A 20,408-nucleotide genomic window follows, 5' to 3' on the forward strand; every position below is an offset into this window, starting at 1 on the left:
GGTTGGGTAAATTTGAGGGAAAGTTGGTGTGATCACTTTTTATCCTGGAATAAAAGGTGACTTACTGGATCAAACAGAGAGAACTAGATTCAACAGAAGCATTAAACAGTTTAAAGAAATGGATTTTGAATGTTGTTTCTTCAGCACGTTGCTGGATAGCCTTAAAGAAAAATCACGACGGAGATCAAAGCTATTTGTTTGGACATACTAAGATTCTATCTGCCTTCATAAAAAGAAAGGAAAACTTGCACAGGGCTCGTGTAGATGGTCTAAACCAAAACCAAACCCACTGCTGTGGAGTCCATTCTGACTCATAGCGATCCTATAGGACAGAGTAGAACTGCCCTCCCTAAGGTTTCCAAGGCTGTAATCTTTATGGAAGCAGACTGCTACATCTTTTTCCATGGAGCTGCTGGTGTAGATGGCTCTTTTTCTTCCAGTTGCCATTGAGTTGATTTCAACTCATGGCTACCCCATGCATTGCAGAGTAGAACTGCACTCCATAGGATTTTCAAGGCTGTGACCTTTCAGAAGCAGACCTTTCAAAAGCCGATTCTTCCCAGGTGCCTCTGGATGGGTTAGAATGACTGACCTTTTGGTAGTGGTCAAGTGCTTAGCTGTTTGCGCTACCCAGGGACTCCAGATGGTCTAGGTAAGTACATGGAATTTAAAAGATGAATACCCTGGCTTTTCAAAATGGAAACTGGAGAGCAAAATATTTGGCGTTTGTTTTCATTGTTGTAAAATACATATAGATAACAAATTTGCCAGTTTCACATTATTAATTAAGGCAATTAATTTAGTGAAGAAAGGGAAGGGGGCAGGCAGGAAAAATGGAGATATCACATTGAAATTAAGACTGTATTAGAAGTCAGGTATACAGTGTGCTAGCAATTTGGCATAGAGAACAGTACAAAACAAACAGCAACTTGATCTAAGCTAGTCTGTTTATTCCAGTGGAATAATCCCAGCATCATATTTCAGTGAGTATATTCAAAACAACGTCTCCTTCATTATTAAGAATTCTCTGAGACAGATACCTAACATACTGATCCTCTCAGAATTGAAGAAAGGTCATCAGGGAAGAAAATGCAGAGGCGAATGTCAACTGCTTTTGGCTTTCCATAATTAATCACTGGTGGCATTTGGCAAAACCTAGGAGCCCCCTCAGCTCATTTGCATTACTACTTGTATTTCCTGAAGGTTGTTTCTCACTATGGGGCCTAAAGGCTTTAGCTGAAGACAAAAATCACGGGAGTAACTTTTCAATTACGCAAGCAAGAAAGAATAGCACCAACACCCTATTTTTAGTTGCCAATATATTTTAAAGACTTTTTAAAAGTACAAGAGTGTTAAACATTCCCCCTGTTTCTCTTGCTAGAAGAATCTCTTTTGTATGTGAAAAATAAATTTCAAATTGATGGAAAGGAGCCAAAGAAAATAAAGCCTGAAATTTCTTAGTGCCGCTGGCAGTACATCTAAATTCTCTTGAGACCTGCATCAAACAGGATTCTTACAGAACAGAATCTTTGCTACCAAAATAAAAGTCCAGAATAACAACAGATGGTTGCCTAGGGAACTAAGAACTTACTGCAATTTTGCAGTATGGGTAAAGACAAACAGGTCACGTTAAATATGCATGTGAATTCATTTTTGTTAGTCTCTAACCTTCACAGGAACACAGATAAAGACTTGTATTTCCCTCCCTTTTTACCATGTAAGAATGAAACCGGGTAGAACAAGCTTGTTGTACCTGATTGTGTTTCCACTGCCAGAGGATGTCATAGGGAAGCTGGAAGTCAATTCTCTTTTGCCTTAGATACTTTCCTGAAACAAAAAACACTATCAATTTCATTCTATTCGATATGTACTCATAAAAAGGGGTCCCAAGAGCCACAAAATCCAATATGCACTGACTAGAAAAATAAAGATTTAATTTTGTAATTTTTCCATTACCAATTTTAGTTACTCTTCTGTAGTATTCCACATAATACATATAACGGTATATTTTCATAGTAGCCTATATAGAACAACAGTAGTCACTGGGTAGTGCAAATGGTTAACACACTTGGCTGTTAATGGAAAGGATGGAAATTCAAGTCTACTCAGAGGTACCTCAGAAGAAAGGCCTGGTGGTCTACATCCAAAAAACTAGCCACTGAAAACCCTAGGGAGCACAGCTGTCCTCAGACTGACTCCACGGCAACTGGTAAACTAACAGCAAATTTGCTACCCAGAATGCACAGGTCATTATGAAGCTAACCAGACACTAAGAATGTTTAGATTATAAATTAACTGTAGAGCATCTGGCTTCTGTTATCCTTCATTATTGTACATAAGCAATGGTTGACTATAAAAAGGGAAAATACAAGTTTTCTAAAATAAGAATCCCTGAATTTAAATAAGTTGACTTCTTCCATGTAAATTTATGATCTGTTAAAAATTTCCTCCCCCTACTGAAATGTTAACTCTTTAAGGTCAGTTTCAAAGCTCCATCCTACTGACCCTGACCCACGGTGAGCCCCTGCGTGTCGGAGTGGACCAGCGCTCCACAGGGCTTTCAGAGGCTGGTCTTTTAAAAGTAGACTGCCAAGCCTTTCTTCTTAGGCACCTCTGAGTTTGGTTAGCAGTTGAGCACATTAACTGCTTGCACCACCAAGGGCCACCTTCTACCTTGAAAATCTCTAAATTCCAGACTCTGTAAGACCTTTCTGTTCTCTCAAACCCCTATAATGCTTGGCTCTCTTTTTGCAGGACTTACAGTTTGTTTTGTTATTTGGATATCTATCCATTCACCTTTGGACCAGCAGTTTTCAAAGTGTGCTGTGCTGACTCTAAGGGGCCCACTCAGGCTAGGCCTACTTTAATAATAATATTAAGATGTTATGTGCCTTTCTCATTACATTGCTATTTGCACACAACTTTACTAGTAATCACTGTATTCTTCTGCACCACATATTTAAAATAAAAACGCCAGCATCATTTAAGAATGCTCTGAAGTAGTAAAAATTTATGTGAATCTTGACCCACGAGTCAAGATTTTAATATTTTGTGTGCTACAATGGAAAATTTACCTAAAACACTTGTGCTTCATACTGAAGTTTAATGGTTATCTTAAGGAAAAGCACACGTGCAAGTGAGTGGTGAGCTAAACTAGCAGCTTTTTCATGGAACACTGTTTTTACGTGACAACTTGTGGTTATTCAGACTTGAGTACTAAAAATAAAAAAAGTGAGCTTGTCACTTCAGGAAACACAACACAGAGTATTTGTTGCCAATGATAAGATCTGAGCTTTCAAGTGAACATCAGAATTTTGGAAAATTTGTTATCCACTATTGCGAGCTTCTCACCTTTCCAATTTCTGAGGAAACTGGTGGTGACATTAACAAATGTAAAGTTTTTGATAAATATAGGGAAATGTGTCAACATTTAGAAGAGCTACTTAACTATGGGTCACAAACTGGTCATGAGGACCACACAGGAGCGGACTGTGTGTGGCTCTAGCACGCATGTGTTCACCCTGAGTCGGGGGCTGACTCAGCGGCAGTTAACAGCAACATAACTCAGTAAATCAGTATTTTTCAAATGATCAATGCATGAAGTGATAAAATCATACACGGGTAAAGGAACCATTCAAAGTGCATGAGAAACCAATAAATTTTAACCTAACACAAAATTGCTCATCGATTTTAGGTTCTACATTACAATAAACTTCTAAGGAACTAAAGGAACTATCACTTTTATATTTATGATATAGCATCAGAGAAAAATTTCACAATTGTCCGAAACTGTTATTAAAATACTCTTTTCCAACTACGTATCGGTACGAGGCTGGATGTTCTTCATGTATTCCACAACCAAAATGACGCATCACAACAGACTGAGTGCAAAAGCAGATCTGAGAATGCAGTTGTCTTCTATTAAACCAGACACTATACAAATTTGCAAAAATGCAAAACACTCTTCCACTAATTTTTTTGAAATGGGTATTTTTTTTTGGGTAAAAGAATGTTATTTATGCTAACACGTAATCTGTGATGAGTCTATTAACTGGACAAAATTAATGATACACAGCATGGATTACAGGTACATTTAGGGGAAAATCACCTATAGAGATAAGGTAATATAGTAAGAGGCCGAGGTTATAGTGAAGCCTTGGTGGCACAGTGGTTAAGAGCTACAGCTGCTAATTAAAAGGCTGGCAGTTTGAATCCACCTGTTGCTTCTTGGCATTCTTATAGGGCAGTTCTAGTCTGTCCTATAGGGTCACTATGAGTCAGAAACACTAAGTGGCAATAGGCTTTTTTTTAGTTTGGGATTACAGCTAGCAGAAGGCTAGAGTCCAATTCTTGATAGGGAATTCTTATGGACACAACTGTTATTGCGTCCCCCTAAAAGATACATTTAAGTCCTAACCTCATACATGTGACTGTGACCTTGTTAGGAAACAGGGTCTTTGAAGCTGAGGTCGTGCGGGAGTAGGGTGGGTCCTAATTCAATATGAATGGTGTCCTTATGAAAAAAGAGGAGACTCAGACAGAAAGAATCCTCAGACTCGGAAGGAATCAACCCTACTGATGTTCTGGTTTTGGGCTTATAGCTTCTAGAACTGTGAAACAATGAAATTCTGTTCTTACAAGCCACTCAATTTGTGGTACTTTGTTACGGCAGCCTTAGGAAACTAATAAAAGAACCAAAGCTGACTGATAACTATGAAGTCTGTAGTGAAAAAGCGGGAATGACTTAGAAGTCTATCAATAGGAAAATTAATTTTGGTACACTAAAAAAAAAAAAAGGTATTAACGAGACTAAAGGGGCACACCAGTCCAGGGGCAATGACTAAAAGGCAGGGGGGAACAAGAAAGCTGGCAATAAGGAACCCAAGGCTGAGATGGGAGAGTGCTGATTTATTGTGGGGTTGTTAACCAATGTTATAAAACAACATGCATACTGTTTAATGAGAAATAGTTTGCTCTATAACCCTTCCTCTAAAGTACAATAAAAAAGATACTATGCAGCAATTAAAAAAAAGCTATGTATATACTGACACAGAAACATATACGTAACATGTTCTGCAACTTGCAGCATATATAGCATGAGCTCATTTTTGAAAATACTAGGGAAAAAAAAAAAAACAGCTATATATGGTGGCGACTGACTGGGAAAGGGCGCGAGAGAAATTCCTGGAGTGATAACGTTCTACCCTTAAGAAGGGTTTGGGTTACACAGGTGTATATATTTGAAAAAATCTTAGCAAATGTACATCAAAGATTTGTGCATTTTATCGATGCGATAAACTGACTAACCTAGGCCCATAATGAAGTTGCTTGTGCTGAGCCCCACAACAGCAAACTAGAACCTAAGTTTCCATTTAAAGGAAATACCTAGCTTTCCCAGGAGTCCAAATCTAAGTCAATCGACTTGCCCAGAAACGGAAACCTAAACTAGCCAGTCAGGACTCTCTGCCATTACAAAAGCCTTTCCCCTCTGTTCTCCTGCAATGGATCTCTTGCCTAATTTTCAGACCAGACGTTCCCAGTTCGCGTACTGTAAAATAAAGCTTATGAGTTCATACGCAATTTTAATAGTGTGAAAATCTTATCTTAAACAGATTTTAATGTTCCCTCAAAAGGAAAACCTATGAATACGGAACTCTTGTTTATGATAAAATCCGTTGGGTGGATTCCTACTCATAGCAACTCTACAAGACAGAGGAGAACTGTTGCACAGGGCTTCCAAGGACAGACTGGTGGATTCAAGCTTCCTACCTTTTGGTTAGCAGCCGAGCTCTTAACCACTGCACCATCAGGGCTCCTGTTTTCTGTAAGTGTGCTAAAATATTTAGGGGGAAATATATTGACGTCTACAATTTAGAGTGCATTCAACAGTAAAATGGATTAGCAGATGGATAAGGAGATGGACAGATATATGACAAATCAAGTAAAGTAAAATGTTAACTGGAAACCCTGGCGATGTAGTGGTTAACAGCTATGGCTGCTAACCAAAAAGGCTGGCAGTTCTAATCCACCAGGCACTCCGTGGAAACCCTACGGGGTAGTTCTACTCTGTCCTCTAGGGTCGCAATGAGTCGGAATTCACTCGATGGCAACAGGTTTGGTTTTTTTGGTTTAAAATGTTAATTGTAGAATCTAGGTGGTAGGACATTCATTTTCTACATGTTGCAAAATGTCATAATAAAGTGTTGGGGAAAATTGTGGGTAGAAAAAAGTCTGAAAGGGTATACACTAAACTATTATATCTGAGGAAGGAGTTTTACCTTTTGATTTACACTTTCCTATATTTCTTGAAAAAAAAATTCTTTTACAGTGTCCATTGTTTCTTAATAGCAATAAAAATATAATTTCTCAAAAAGTCAAGACTGGTCCTCAGAATATGGGACAAACACCTTAATGAAAGCGGTTAACTCCTTTGCCAGTAATACCTAACGTGTTTTCTCTAGAGAAGAGAGTGTAAGGAAGTGAAGTAGACAGTAAATTCTGAATTAAAAAACAACCTTTTCTTTTTCCTCCTAGAAAAGCAAGCATTCACATCCGTTCCAATTAACCTCAAAACAACAATTTTTCCCACATTCTAACATCTTGGGTTTTCCTAGCAACAAGTCTCCATAGTTGTTACAGTGCTTTTCTGGGCATTATTTGTATTTCTCCTTTATGTCGAGTCTAATCCATATACTGAGAGCTGGAAAAGAAAAGACTGATAGGTCAGCCTCTCCTTTCCTCTAAATCTATGAAATGAGGGCCATGTCTAAGAAGTGAGAGCCATCTAAAAAGATTTCTTTGATCTACTTCAACTGGAGATGATGTCCCAGGGGAGCCTACTCAGGAGCTCCTCATTTGGGGGAAAAAAATTCTTTAGCTAATCCTTAACTTAAAAAAAGAAAAAAAAAAAATCACTTTCTATCCATTTGCTAATTAGATGACATGAAATCTGTAGATTTTTCTTATTGCTGTTGTGGCTCTACTCTGTCCTACAGGGTCACTATGAGTCGGAATTGACTCGACGGCAATGCTTGGTTGGTTGGTTGTGGCTCTGAGTCTTGAGATAGTTTTGACCACTAAAGAAGGAACAAAAAAATCTTTCACTTTTCTTCTTGAAATAAAATTGAATTTATGGGCAAACAAGTCATTTCAAGGAAGGGATTATAGTAGCTCTAAGCCTGTGTTGACCTTGAAATCTTAAAAAGGAGAAGTTCAGGCTGATTTTCATTTCCAAAATCAGTCCTAGTATGAAGGGGAATGAACAACAGGATTTGGAAGTGGAAAATCTCCACATAAACACTCCCTTCTTAATCAGGTAGTTAGGCAAAAGAGGAAACCAAAGAGAAGGGAGGTACTCAATAAAAAGAACAAAGAGAGATAACAGTGACTTTGTCTCTTTCCTATCTCCAGAGGACAACTTGGTTTCTTTCCAAGATGATGATGACTGGCTCTTCAGAAAAAGCTTAGTTTGGTTACTTAACCTGACTACTGGATTATGGAAACCCTGGTGGCATAGTGGTTAAGTAACAGCTATGGCTGCTAACCAAAAGCCGGCAGTTTGAATCCACCACGTGCTCCTTGGAAACTCTATGGGGTAGCTCTGCTCTGTCCTGTAGGGTCACTATGAGTAGGAATCGACTCGATGGCAACAGGTTTTTACTGGGTTATAGGATCATTCTACAAATAGGTCAGATTTATTAATTTTCCCTTTGTGATTCTGTGTACCAAACCCAACCCACTGCCCTTGAGTCAATTTTGACTCTGACTGACCCTGTAGGGCAGAGTAGAGCTGCCCTGTAAGGTTTCCAAGGTTGTACATCTTTACTGAAGCAGACTGCGGTATCTTTCTCTCTCAGAACAGCTGGTGGGTTCAAACCACTGACCTCCTGAATTACAGCTGAGTGCTTTAACCACTGTGCAACCAGGACTCCATTCTGTGTAAGTGATCCAGAAAGAAAAAGCTCGTAGTGGCAGTTCTTTCCTGTCCAAGAGAAATGCACCTCATCAAGTGTGTTATGAACAATGACCAAAGTCATCAACATAAAACTCTGTTCAAATTTCACTACACAACACACTAGTAAAAATTCAAGTTTATGATTTTTCAACCTGAGGAAAGACAAGTGAGACCCAGAAATACAGGGATATGGTGATCTTTTTCCCACCTACTGGAAGAATGTAAGTTTTACAAAGGCATGGACCTTTGTCTATTTTGTTTATCGATGTATCCCAAGCATCTAGAAAACTGCCTGATCACCAAGTGGTATTGAAAAATATTTGCTGAATGAATGAGTGAATGAAAAATACATATTCCATGGCATAAGCTTCAAGGGCTCCACTAACTGTTCCCTTTCAACCCCTTTAAACAATATCAGCTTCTTTCCTCATTGTTTCCTGACTTTTACTCTAAGCACAATTTCTTAAATAAAACTTGGCCTCCTGCTTTCACATTAATGTCAATCTTCCCATGCAAAACTGAATTTTCTCTAACAATTTATAAATTTATGCCCTTTTCTCCCTTCGAAACCTTATTTAAATATCTGTACTTTTGACAGGGGTATTGACAGGGCTTCAAACAGGTACATTCCGGTTCAAACCCTTGCTGAGAATTTCCATTTCCACCCCAGAAATACTGAATCAGAATCTACAGTTTAACAAGATCCCCAGATGATTCTTATCAATCAATTTTGAGAACCACTGCTCTACTAGTGATTCTCAGAATTGGTCCCTAACCAGCAGTATTAGCATCACTTCAGGACTTGTCAGAAATGCAAATTCTCAGCAGGGGTTTGAACCTGAAGGAACCTGTTCCAAGCCCTGATTGCAAACAACCACATTCGACCCTGATTAGTAGAGCTGCTCTGTCCAGTATGGTAGTTAATAAAGTTAAATTTATCAATCTTTTCCTATGAGGTTTATGCATCTTGTGTTCTTCTCTATCCAATGTCCCAAAAAATTCTCCTGTTTTTTCTTCTAAAAGTTTTAAAATTTTGTTTTTTCATTTAGGTTTTTAATCCATTTGGAATTTCTTATATTGGGAATTAAGGAACTAATTTTAATTCCTTTGGATGGTAAAAAGTCTTAACCCCTTTTATGGAATAGCCCATCCTTTCTCAAGTGATTTCAATTCTAAATACCAAGTTTTCAAACTTGTAGGGTATATTTGTAGGCTATTTTGTTCCCCGACTTCTTTTTCCTATCCCTGCACCAGTACCACATTGTTTTATTTAATGGCTTAATAATAATTCTTGATAGCTGGCATTGTAACTTCCAATCAGAATATTGTACCTTTAGTTCCTGAACTTACCCTATAACCGTGCCTCTATAACACTACCTCGAAGTGTTGGTTTTCACTTTTTGAGAACATATTCCCGGTTTGAACCGTTCCGAACCACAATAAATCTCTTTGCTTTTGCTTTAGGAGAGTATGAGTGTTTTTACTCTAAGACAACCTATACCTTTAAAACACTTGACTGTCTCACCCCCCCAAAAAAATCAGTGTATCTCTTATTTAATTAGGTCCTCTTTTATGTTTTTAATTTCCTCCATTAAGACTATACAAATTTCATTAGATTTATGCTCAAGTACTTAGTTTTCATTGCTATCATGTATGAGGTCTTTTTAAAAATTGTCTCCTAATTGGTTGTTCATATGTGAGAAAACTACTAGGTTTTTAATGTTCACCTTGTAGAACTTTTATTGATTCTAATAGTCTGTAGATTCTTTTGGGTTCACTATGTGCACAATCATATTGCTGGGAATAACCTGTTGCTGTTGAGTTGATTCTGACTCACTGCAACCCTATAGGACAGAGTAGAACCACCTCATAGAGTTTCTAAGGAGCAGCTGGTGGGTTTGAACTTCCAACCATTTGGTTAGCAGCTGTAGAACTTAACCACTATGCCACCAGGGTTTCCTATTGCTGGGAACAGCGCCTGTCAATTTTGTTTCTTGCTTGTCATCCTGGCACCTCTTACTTTTCCTTCCTACAGTACCGGCTGCAACTTCCAGTATAACTTTGACTAGCAGTAGGGATAATGAACGTTTTTACCTTGTTACGGACTTTAATGACAAAGCTTCTAAAGCGTCACCATTAAAACCAGTGTTTGCTGCTGGTTCTGGCAGATACCTTTCACCAAGCCAAGGAACTTCTCTCTCTACTCCAGGTTGGCTAAGAGTTCACGTAATTGTTGAATTAAGAAAGATGCTTTTTGACATTTACGAAAAGGATCAAATAGAATTTCTCCTCTATTCTGCTTATCTGGTGAATTACATGAATTTCTAATGTTAAAACACCTTTATATTCCTAGGAGAAGCCTTACATGTTATTTTTAAATCACATCTAGACATGGTTTGAGAAGAATGAATTTAGGACTTAGGCATCTAGTTCTTTAGTGATACTGGCATATAATTTTTCTTTCTCATACTATTTTTTATTAGATTTTACTAACAAGTTTTTTATTAACATAATAAAACAAAATAGGAAATTAGTCTTCTCGCCTGTTCTTAGGAGTTGTTTGTATAGGAATTATCTGTACTTATAAAGGTTTATAAAATTCCTCCATAAAACATGCCAAGACTAGGCCTTTGGTCGGGAAGATTATTGGTCTATTCATAGGCCAATTTTCCATTTCTTCTTGGATCAGGTTTGGTAATTTTTAAAGAAATTGTCATTTAAAAAAATTTTTTATTTTTCGTGAAAACATACACAGAATTCCACCCACTCCCATTCCAGTTTCCAGACATAATGATCAGTGAGATTGGTTACATTCTTCACTTCGTGTCAACATTCTCGCTTTTTCTGTTCTAGTTGTTATATTTCCATTTCATTAATCTCCCTGCCCCCCAATCTTCTCAACTATGCTTTAAAAGAGTTGTTGACCCTTTGGTCTTGTACAGATAAAGATTTTTTTTAAAGTAATGCAATACTCAAGGGTGACAATCTTCACTCAGGGCTAAAAAGTTTAGTTTAAAGGTGACTTCAGGGGATAGTTTCAACTCAAGGCTTGAAAAGCAACTCAGCCTTAGTCCTGGAGATTCCTCCAGATTTAATTAGGTCCAGTAAATCTGGATTCTTCAAGACATTTTTCTCAGGATTCCTCTATTCTTGATCAGAACGTTCGGTAGTGGTAGCCATCTAGATCTTCTGGTCTCACGGTTGAGGAGGCAGTAGTTCACACAGACAATCAGTCCTATAGTCCAGCTCCTTCTCTGATTCTTGGGTTTCCTTCTTTATTTTTTGTTCCAGATGAACAAAGACCAATCGTTCTTTCACTTCTTTGTTAAAATTAAAGTTTGTACCCTTGTTCTCATATATGGAGTCCCTAAGTGGCTAAAATGGTTAGGTGCTTGGCTACTAGCTGAAAGGCAGGCAATCTGAACCCACGCAAAGGCACGTCAGAGGAAATGCCTGGTGATCTGCGTCTGAAAGGTCACAGGCCCGAAAGCAGTTCTAGTTCTACTCTGCATAGATGGAGTCACATGAACTGGAACGGACATGGTGGCAACTAACAACTGCCAATCAGTATTCTCTTATAAACTTTTAAAATGTTTATAATATTTCTAGTGATGTCCTCTATTCATTCCTAATGTTTATCTGCACCTTTTTTCTTTTTCCCTGATTCAGCAGTGGTTTAGCCAATTTTATCATGATTTAAGAAACTGATCGAACCTCAAACAAGATAAACTCAAAGAAATTCATGCTGAGATACATTATAGTCAAACTTCAGAAGACTAAAGACAAAAAATTTTGAGAGACTCTTGGATCTGTGGGTTTGTCTCCTGCCAAATTTGGAACCTTTTCAGCTATTATTTCTTCCAGTATGTTTTCAGTGCTGCCCTATTTTTCTCTCCTTTCAGGACTCCAGTGACATGAATGTTAGATCTTCTGTCATAGTCCCTCAGGTCACTGAGCCTCTGTATTTCTGTTTGTTGCCAGTCTAGTTTCTCTGTTGTTCGGATTGGGTAATTTGTATTATTCCATCTTCCAGTTTCCAGACTCTTTTCTCTGTCCCCTCCATGGTGCTGTTGACTCCATTCCTGAGTTAAAAAAAAATTTGGTTCTTTTTTCAGTTATAAAACTTCCATTTGGTTCTTCTTTACATTTTCTACTTCTTTGTTGAGGTCTTCTATTTTTTGTTTCATATATGTTCGTAATTGTTTGTTGGAACATTTCTATCATGGCTGCTTTAAAATCTTTGTCAGAGACTAGAAAGGACCCTGGAGGTCATGGTCCCCAGACTGTTAGCCCAAGGCAGGAACCACTCCCAAAGCCAACTCTTCAGACAGGAAGTGGACTGGACTATATGCCAGAAAATGATACTGGTGAGGAGTGACCTTCTTGGATCAAGTAGACACATGAGACTGTGTGCAGCTCCTGTCTGGACGGGAGATATGAAGGTCGAAGGGCACAGAAGCTGGCTAAATGGACATGGAAATACACGGTGGAGAAAAGGCGTGTGCTGTCTCATTAGGCGGAGAGCAACTAGGAGTACAGAGCAAGGTGTACATATGGTTTTGTATGAGAGACTGACTTGATTCGTAAACTTTCACTTAAAGCACAATAAAAAAAAATCTTTGTCAGATAATTTTAACATCTTGGTGTTGGCATCTATCAATTGCCTTTTTTCATTCAGTTTGAGATCATCCAGATTCTTGGTATGATGAGTGACTGTCCCTTCTCTGATCCTTTGGATAGAAATAGCAAGCTTTTCTTAGGGTTTTGTTTATATCCATTGATATTTCTAGGTTGTCAGCTTCTTCAGCTGAAAGTCTGGGATATATGGAGCAAAAAGAAAATCGTGTTATTCCCCAGGTCCTGGGGTCCAGGGCTGATTTCTTCTACCTCTCAATCTTGTTTTAAAATGTGATATATATTACATGTTTTCAAATATTTTTAGTAGTACTTAATGGAAGGACTGCGAAAAGTATTCCATCTTCCCGGATGCAGAGGCCTGTTTATCGTAAAGGTTTTGAGATTAATCCATGTTGTTGCATGTATCAGAATTTTTTTTCTCCTCCTTTTTATTGCTGGCTAGTAGAGGGTCAGCGAAACAGGAGGATCTTCAACGAGGCGGACTGACAGTGGTTCCAACAGTGGGCTCAAGCATAACAATGACTGTGAGGATGGCATCAACCGGGCAGTGTTTTGTTCTGTTGTACACAGGGTTGCTATGAGTCAGAACTGACTCCACAGCAACTAACAACAAGTCTACTGTATGAATATATCCAAAGTTTATTTATCCATTTTCTACTGATGGACGCCCAGGGTCTGTATAGTTTTTCGCTGTTGTGAATTCAAGTTACTATGAACATTCATTATAGACATATGTACTCATTTCTCTTGGGTAGGTGTATGGTCAGCTTTACAAGAACTGCCAGAGCTTGTTAAAAAGTGGTTGTTATCATTTTATTCTCTCAGAACTATGTATGAGCATTCCGGTTTTTCCACATCCTTGCCAACATTTGGTGTCAGTGTTTTTAACTTTAGCCATTCTGGTAGACCTTAGGAAATCCTGATGGCGTAGTGGTTAAGAGCTACGACTGCTAACCAGAAGGTCGGTAGTTCGGATCCATCAGGCCCTCCCTGGAAACCCTATGGGGCAGTTCTACTCTATCCTTTAGGGTCGCTATGAGTCAGAATCAACTTGACAGCAACAGGTTTGGTTTTTTTGGTTGGTAGACCTTACTGTGGTTCTAATTTATATTTTCCTGATGACTAACAATGTTGAGTCCTTTTTCATATGCTTATTAGCCATTTGTATATTTGGTGAAGTCTCTGTTCAAATTTTTTGCCCATTTTTAACTAGGTTGTTTGTCTTTTTGACTGCTTTGTAGGATTTCTTTACGTATTCTGGATACAAGCCCACTGCCAGGTATGTTTTGTGAATATTTTCTCCCAGTTTGTGTGTTGCCTATTCATTTTGTATCGGTGCTCTGTGACAGGCCAAAGTTTTAAATTTTGTTGAAGTGTAATTTATCAAAATTTTCTTTTATGGTTATTGCTGTTTCCTACCTAAGAAGCCTTTGCTTACCCTTAGGTTATAAAGATATTTGTGCTATGCTTCCTTCTAAAAGCTTTATACTCTTAACTTTTATGTTAAGTCTATGATTTAGGGCAAATCAAGTTTGTGTTTGGTATCAGGTAGGGTTCAAAGTTTAATTTTTTTCATACGGACATCCAACAGTTATAGCACAATTTATTAAAGGGATGTTCCTTTCCCCATTGTTTTGGCACTTCTGCTAATAATCAAATTATCAAAAAAGCTTCGGTGTATTTCTGGGTCTTTAATTTGTTCCACAGATCTAGTCTCATGCCAATACCACAGTTTTGATTCAACAGATTTACAGTAACTCTTGAAATCAGGTAGTGTAAGTCTCCCAGCTTTTTTTTTTTAAAGATAATTTTAAATAATCTAGGATTTTTGCATTTCTACTTAATTTTAGAACCAGCATATCCATTTTTACAGAAAAGCCTGCCGGCAGTATGTTTTAGATTACACTGAACACAACACTACAGGCTTCCAATCCCTGAACATGGTGTATCTGTCCATTTATTTAGATCTTCCTAATTCTTCTGAGGAATGTTTTAGTTTTCAGTGTAGCGGCCATGCCTGTTTCCAGATAAATTTATTCCTAATTACCCTATTTTATGGAAATTAACACCTGCCTTTTTCTACATTTGTTTGTCAACTGCTCCCTCCCCATGAGGTATTTTCGTTAGCATGCTATGCTAATTTTTTTACGTGTAAAAAAAAAAAGGCATAGCAGCGCTTATAAAAATATCTCCTGAGGGAGCAGTTGGCATACAGAGGTGTGCGCTGTGTAAAAATTTGGTATTTTAGCTTTTTTATAACACTTTTCTAAACTTAAAAAATTTTTCTCTTTCTAGTTGTTTGCTTCTGATATGCTGTCATGGATTGAATTATGTCTCCCAAAAGACGTGTGTATCAATTTGGCTGGACCATGATTCCTGGAATTGTATGATTTTCCTATATGCTGAAAATCCTGCCTCTACGATGTTAATGACGGAGAATGGGTGACAGTTGTGTTAGTGAGGCAGGACTCAATCTGCAAGATTGGATTGTGTCTTGAGGCCATCTCTCGAGATATAAATAAGAGAAGGGAGTAGGGAGACAGGGGGATCTCACACCACCAAGAAAGCAGCACTGGGATCAGATTGTTGACAAAGCCGACAGAGAGAGAAAGCCTTCCCCTGGAGCTGAGGCCCTGAAATTTGGACTTTTAGCCTACTTTACTGTGAGGAAATAAATTTCTCTTTGAAGAAGCCATCCACTTCTGATATTTCTGTTATGGCTGCACTAAATGACTAAGACATATGCCAAATACAACTCATTTTTAAATACTGAATTTGTTTTCAGTAATTTTGTGACTAGTAGCTTTCTTGTAGATACCTTCAGATTCTCTAAATAAATGGTCATGTCATTTGTGAATAAAAATAATTTTACTTCTTTCTTCCTGATCTTCATGCCCTATAATCCTTTTCTGGCCTTGCGGCACTAGCTAGGATATCCAGGACAATGCTGAATAGAGTAGTGATAGTGCACATCTGTATTATCTTCCTAGGAATTCTGTAACAAAGTACTACAAAGAAGGTGGCTTAAAACAACATAAATTTATTGTCTCACAGTACTGGAGGAGAAAAATCCAAAATCCAGGGTTCTAACAGGACCATATTCACTCACTCTGCAGGCTCTAGGGGAAGATCCCTCCTTGTGCCTTCCAGCTTCTGGTAGCTCCAGGTGTTCCTTGGCAGCGTTAACACCAGGCTCTACCTGCCTTCATGTTGCCGTCTTCCCTCTATCTTCTCTTTTTATAAGAATCTCAGTTATATTGAATTATAGCCCACCCTATTATAGTATGACATCATGTTAACAAATTACATCTGCAAATATCCTATTTCCAAATGTCACATTCAGAGGTACTGGGGTAGGACGACTTCAACATATCTTTTTGGGGATGCAATCAAACTTGTAACAACATTTGTGCCTCTTCCCAATCTTGGGGGGTGGGAAGCATTAAATATTTCATGATTAAGTATGATGTTAACTGTAGTTTTTTTGTAATGCCCTTTTAAGGCTGAGAAAATTCCTTTCTAGATCTGGGAGATTTTTTTTGTGTGTGTGTGTGTGTGTATCCTGATTATGATGAATTTCCTTATTTCCTAAAGTCTTTGTCAGGGTTTATATCAGGATTAAAATGGGCTCACAAAATGATTTAGGAAGTGTTTTTTCCTCTTCTGAAAATGTTTGGATAATACTGAGCAATACCTCTGTGAAGGACAGTGGTGAAGGGAAATCCTCCCAGTGGGCAGAACTTTGAGCAGTGTACTTGGTTGTTAATTTTGCTTGAAAGCAGAAATGGCCAGATGTGCAACCGTACACAGATTCATGGGCTGTGGCCAATGGTTTGGCTGGTTGGTCAGGGACTTGGGAGGAACATGGTTGGAAAATTGACGACAGGAGGTATGGAGAAGAAATATGTACACAGACCTCTATGAATTAGCCAAAGAAGTGAAGTATTTGTATCTCATGTGAACGCTCACCAAAGGGTGGCTTTGGCAGAAGAGAATTTTAACAATGAAGTGGACAGGATGACATGTTTTGTGGATACCAGCTGACCTCTTTCCCTAGCTATTTTTGTCATCTACGGCTGCTAACCAAAAGGTCAGCAGTTTGAAACCAGCAGCCGCTCCTTGGAAACTCTATGGGGCAATTTTACTCTGTCCTATAGGGTCTTCATGAGTCTCAACCAAATTCTAGTGCTTGTAATTATGGTCTGCTGACCAAGCTGGGACCTAAGAGAGAGAACAGTTTGCCTGGTTTCGTATCCCAGCTCTGCTACAAGGTGCTGCATGACCATGGTAGGTTAACCTCTCTGTTCCCTAATTTTCTCATTTCCTACGAAGGCCTATGTCTTTAGGTTAACATGAGGATTAAACAAATTAATACATAATAAATACTTGGAATTATGTCTGGTAAATACTATATGTAAATATTAGCTAATTTTAATGAGGTTATGACCACAGTGGCCATCGTGGCAGAGGTGGAGATTATGCATGGGCTCTCAGCAATATATACTTCCATTCACAAAGGCCGACCTGGCCACAGCCACTGCTGAGTGCCCAATCTGCCAGCAAAAGAGACCAACACTGAGTCTCTGATATGGCACCATTCCTTGGGGGTGATCAGCAGCAACCTGGTGGTAGGCTGACTACATTGGACTGCTTCTATTATGGAAAGGGTAGTGTTTTGTTCTCATTGGGATAGACACTTACTGTGGGTATGGCTATAATTCCCTGCATGCAACGCTTCTGCCAAAACTACCATCTGTGGACTTAAAGAATGCCTTATCCTCCGTCAAGGTATCCCACGATGCATAGCCTTGGATTAAAGAATTTACTTCACAGCAGATGAAATGTGGTACTGGGCCCATGTTCATGGAATTCACTGGTCTTACCATGTTCCCCATCACCCTGAAGCAGCTGGCTTGATAAAATAATGAAATTGCCTTTTAAAGACTCAATTACGGCACCAGCTAGGTGAAAATACCTTGCAGGGCTGGGCGTTTTTCTCCAGAAAGCTGTGTATGCTTTAAATTAGCATCCAATATATGGCGCTATTTCTCCCAAAGCCAAGATTCCTGGGTCCAGGAATTAAGGGGTGGAAATGGGAGTGACACCACTCACTACTACTCCTAGTAACCCACTCACAAAATTTTTGCCTCTTGTCCCCGAAACTCTATGCTCTGCTGGTCTACAGCTCTTAGTTCCAAAGGGAAGAATGCTCCCACCAGTAGATACTACACTGACTCCACTGAGCTGGAGTTAACAATGTCATCTGGCCACTCTGGGCTCCTCATGCCTCTGAGTTAACAGGCAAAGAAGGGAGTTACCATACTGGCTAGTATGACTGATCTTGACTACAAGGGGAAACTGGGCTGCTATTACATAATGGAGGTAAATAAAAATATGTCTTCAATACAGGAGATTCCTTAGGACGACTCTTAGTACTATCATGCCCTGTGATTAAAGTCAGTGGAAACCTACAACTCAATTCAGACAGTTCTACTAATAGCCCAGGCTCTTAAGAAAAAAAGGTTTGGGTCACCCCATCAGGCAAAGAACCACGACCAGCTGAGGTGATTGCTGAGGGCAAAGGGACTATGGAATGGGAGGTGGAAGAAGGTGGTCCTAAATACGAGATATGATCACGTGATCAGTTGTAGAAATAGGACTCTAATTGTTAGAAGTATTTGTTTTGATTTTTTTTTTTTTTTTGGTGTGCGTGTATACAGGTAGTCCTAGACTTATGATGTCGTTCCGTTCCGATGACTCCATTGTAAGTCAGATCCGATGTAAGTAGAACACCTCATTTTTTTTTTTGGTTTTCATTATTATTGCCGTTTATTATCAGTATCTTTATATAAATCCAATCCTTATATTTGTGGGGTGGAATGAGAATGATAACATCAGCAAATTATACTCTGAAACACTGTATGTAATACATATGGCTGATGATAAGACATACAAAAAAAAAATGAACGGTAGTAAGTGCAGTTCACGGTAAGTCAAGTATGTCGTAAGTGAGGGATTACCTGTAAATATATTTATTCTGACTCATAGCAACCCTATAAGGACAGAGTACAACTGCCCCATTGGATGTCCTAGGCTGTAATCCTGAAGGGAGCAGATCGCCATGGCTTTTCTCCTACAGAGCTACCAGGTGGGTTCAAACCACCAACCTGCTGGTTAGCAGCCCTGCGCTTAACCAGGGATATACATATCTCAAAGATCTTCATTTTATTCTTTCCCTTATACCATTAAAAAAAAAAATATTACGTATTATAAAATACAAGATGTAAAAGGGGTGTGTTTTCATTTGTATATGTTAAATTTATTATGTTAGACGGAAGTATGACTTTGTAATTGTGTTTATTTGGAGATTATATATGGTTTGAGAAAATGTGATAGGTGCCAAGTGGACAAGAAGTGGACCATAACGGTTAATTTTATGCGTCAACTTAGCTAGGCTATGATTCTTAGTAGTTTGGCCAGATACTGGATAGCTGTTGTGATATGATGTAACCATCATTCATGATGTGATCAACCAATCAGATGAAAAAAGCATTTCCTTGGGGTGTGGTCTGCCTCCTGGATAGAAATGGAGAGTCAGGCAATGTTTGTTCTCTCTTGACCCTGGGCTTTTCTTATGGCCTGACCTCCGGATCTTGGGATGTAAGCCTGCAGAAGTTTCTTGCTACCTGATCTGATTTTGAGTTCATCAGCCCCCGCAATCCAGTGAGCCAGCAGAGGTCTCCCACTTGCCACCTGACTTATTGATTAGGAACTTGCCAGCCCACACAGTTATGAGAGCCAATTCTCTCTATCTCGCTGATTTTAATCCTCTGTTAGTTTGTTGTACTGCAGTGGCTTGTATGTTGTTGGAATGCTGGAAGCTATGCCACCAATATTTCAAACAGCAGGGTTTCCCACGGTGGACAGGTTTCAGTGGACCTTCCAGAATAAGACCAGGAAGAAGGACCTGGCAATCTACTTCTGAAAAAACTAGCCAGTGAAAACCTTATGAATAGCAGTGGAACACTGTCTGATATAGTGCCAGAAGGTGAGCCCCTCAGGTTGGAAAGCACTCAAAATATGGCTGGGGAAGAGCTGCCTCCTCAAAACGGAGTTGACCTTAATGACATGGATGAAGTAAAAAGCTTTCATGGCCTTCATTTGCTGATGTGGCACAAATCAAAATGAGAATAAACTGCTGCAAACATCTATTAACCAAGGAATATATGATATATGAATCTAGGAAAACTGGAAGTCATTGAAAATGAAATGGAACCCACAAAGATAGATATCCTAGGTATTAATGAGCTGAAATGGCCTGGTATTGGCCATTTTGAATTAGACAATCACATGGTCTACTAGGCAGGGAATGACAAATTGAAGAGCAATGGCATTGCATTCATCATCAAAAGGAAAATTTCAAGATCTATCCTCAAGTACAATGCTGTCAGTGATAGGATAATATCCACATGGTAATTTAAAATTACCTGTGACTATAAGGCTCAAAGGATTAAAGTTTCTTCTACACTGAGTAATCACTATCAATTTTTATAAATAATGATGAAAACAATACAAACAGTAAAAACTATTTTACCAAAGCCTATAAGGAAGACCAGTTAATATGAATATTGTTCCAATTTATGAACCAATCACTGCTGCCAAATATGAGGAAACTGAAGATTTTTACCAACTTATGCAGTCTGAAATTGATCAAACATGCAATAAAGATGCATTGATAATTACTGGTGACTGGAATGCAAAAGTTGGAAATGAAGGGTCAGCAGTTGGAAAACACGGCCTTGGTGACAGAGAAGAC

General features: G+C 38.7%; 1 protein-coding gene across 5 annotated transcripts in view; it reads right to left on the bottom strand.

Annotated features, from left to right (window-relative positions):
• The window catches only part of ASH1L (ASH1 like histone lysine methyltransferase), a 251,495-nt gene that overhangs the window by 32,527 nt on the left and 198,560 nt on the right, over positions 1–20,408 (bottom strand). For all 5 annotated transcript variants that reach the window (XM_049880709.1, XM_049880707.1, XM_049880710.1 and 2 more), the window contains one exon: positions 1,754–1,827. In XM_049880709.1, the coding sequence (XP_049736666.1) occupies positions 1,754–1,827 (74 nt within the window). The remainder of the gene's footprint in view (positions 1–1,753; positions 1,828–20,408) is intronic.

The sequence above is a fragment of the Elephas maximus genome, chromosome 3, assembly GCF_024166365.1.
Source record: "Elephas maximus indicus isolate mEleMax1 chromosome 3, mEleMax1 primary haplotype, whole genome shotgun sequence".
Taxonomy (NCBI): domain Eukaryota; kingdom Metazoa; phylum Chordata; class Mammalia; order Proboscidea; family Elephantidae; genus Elephas; species Elephas maximus.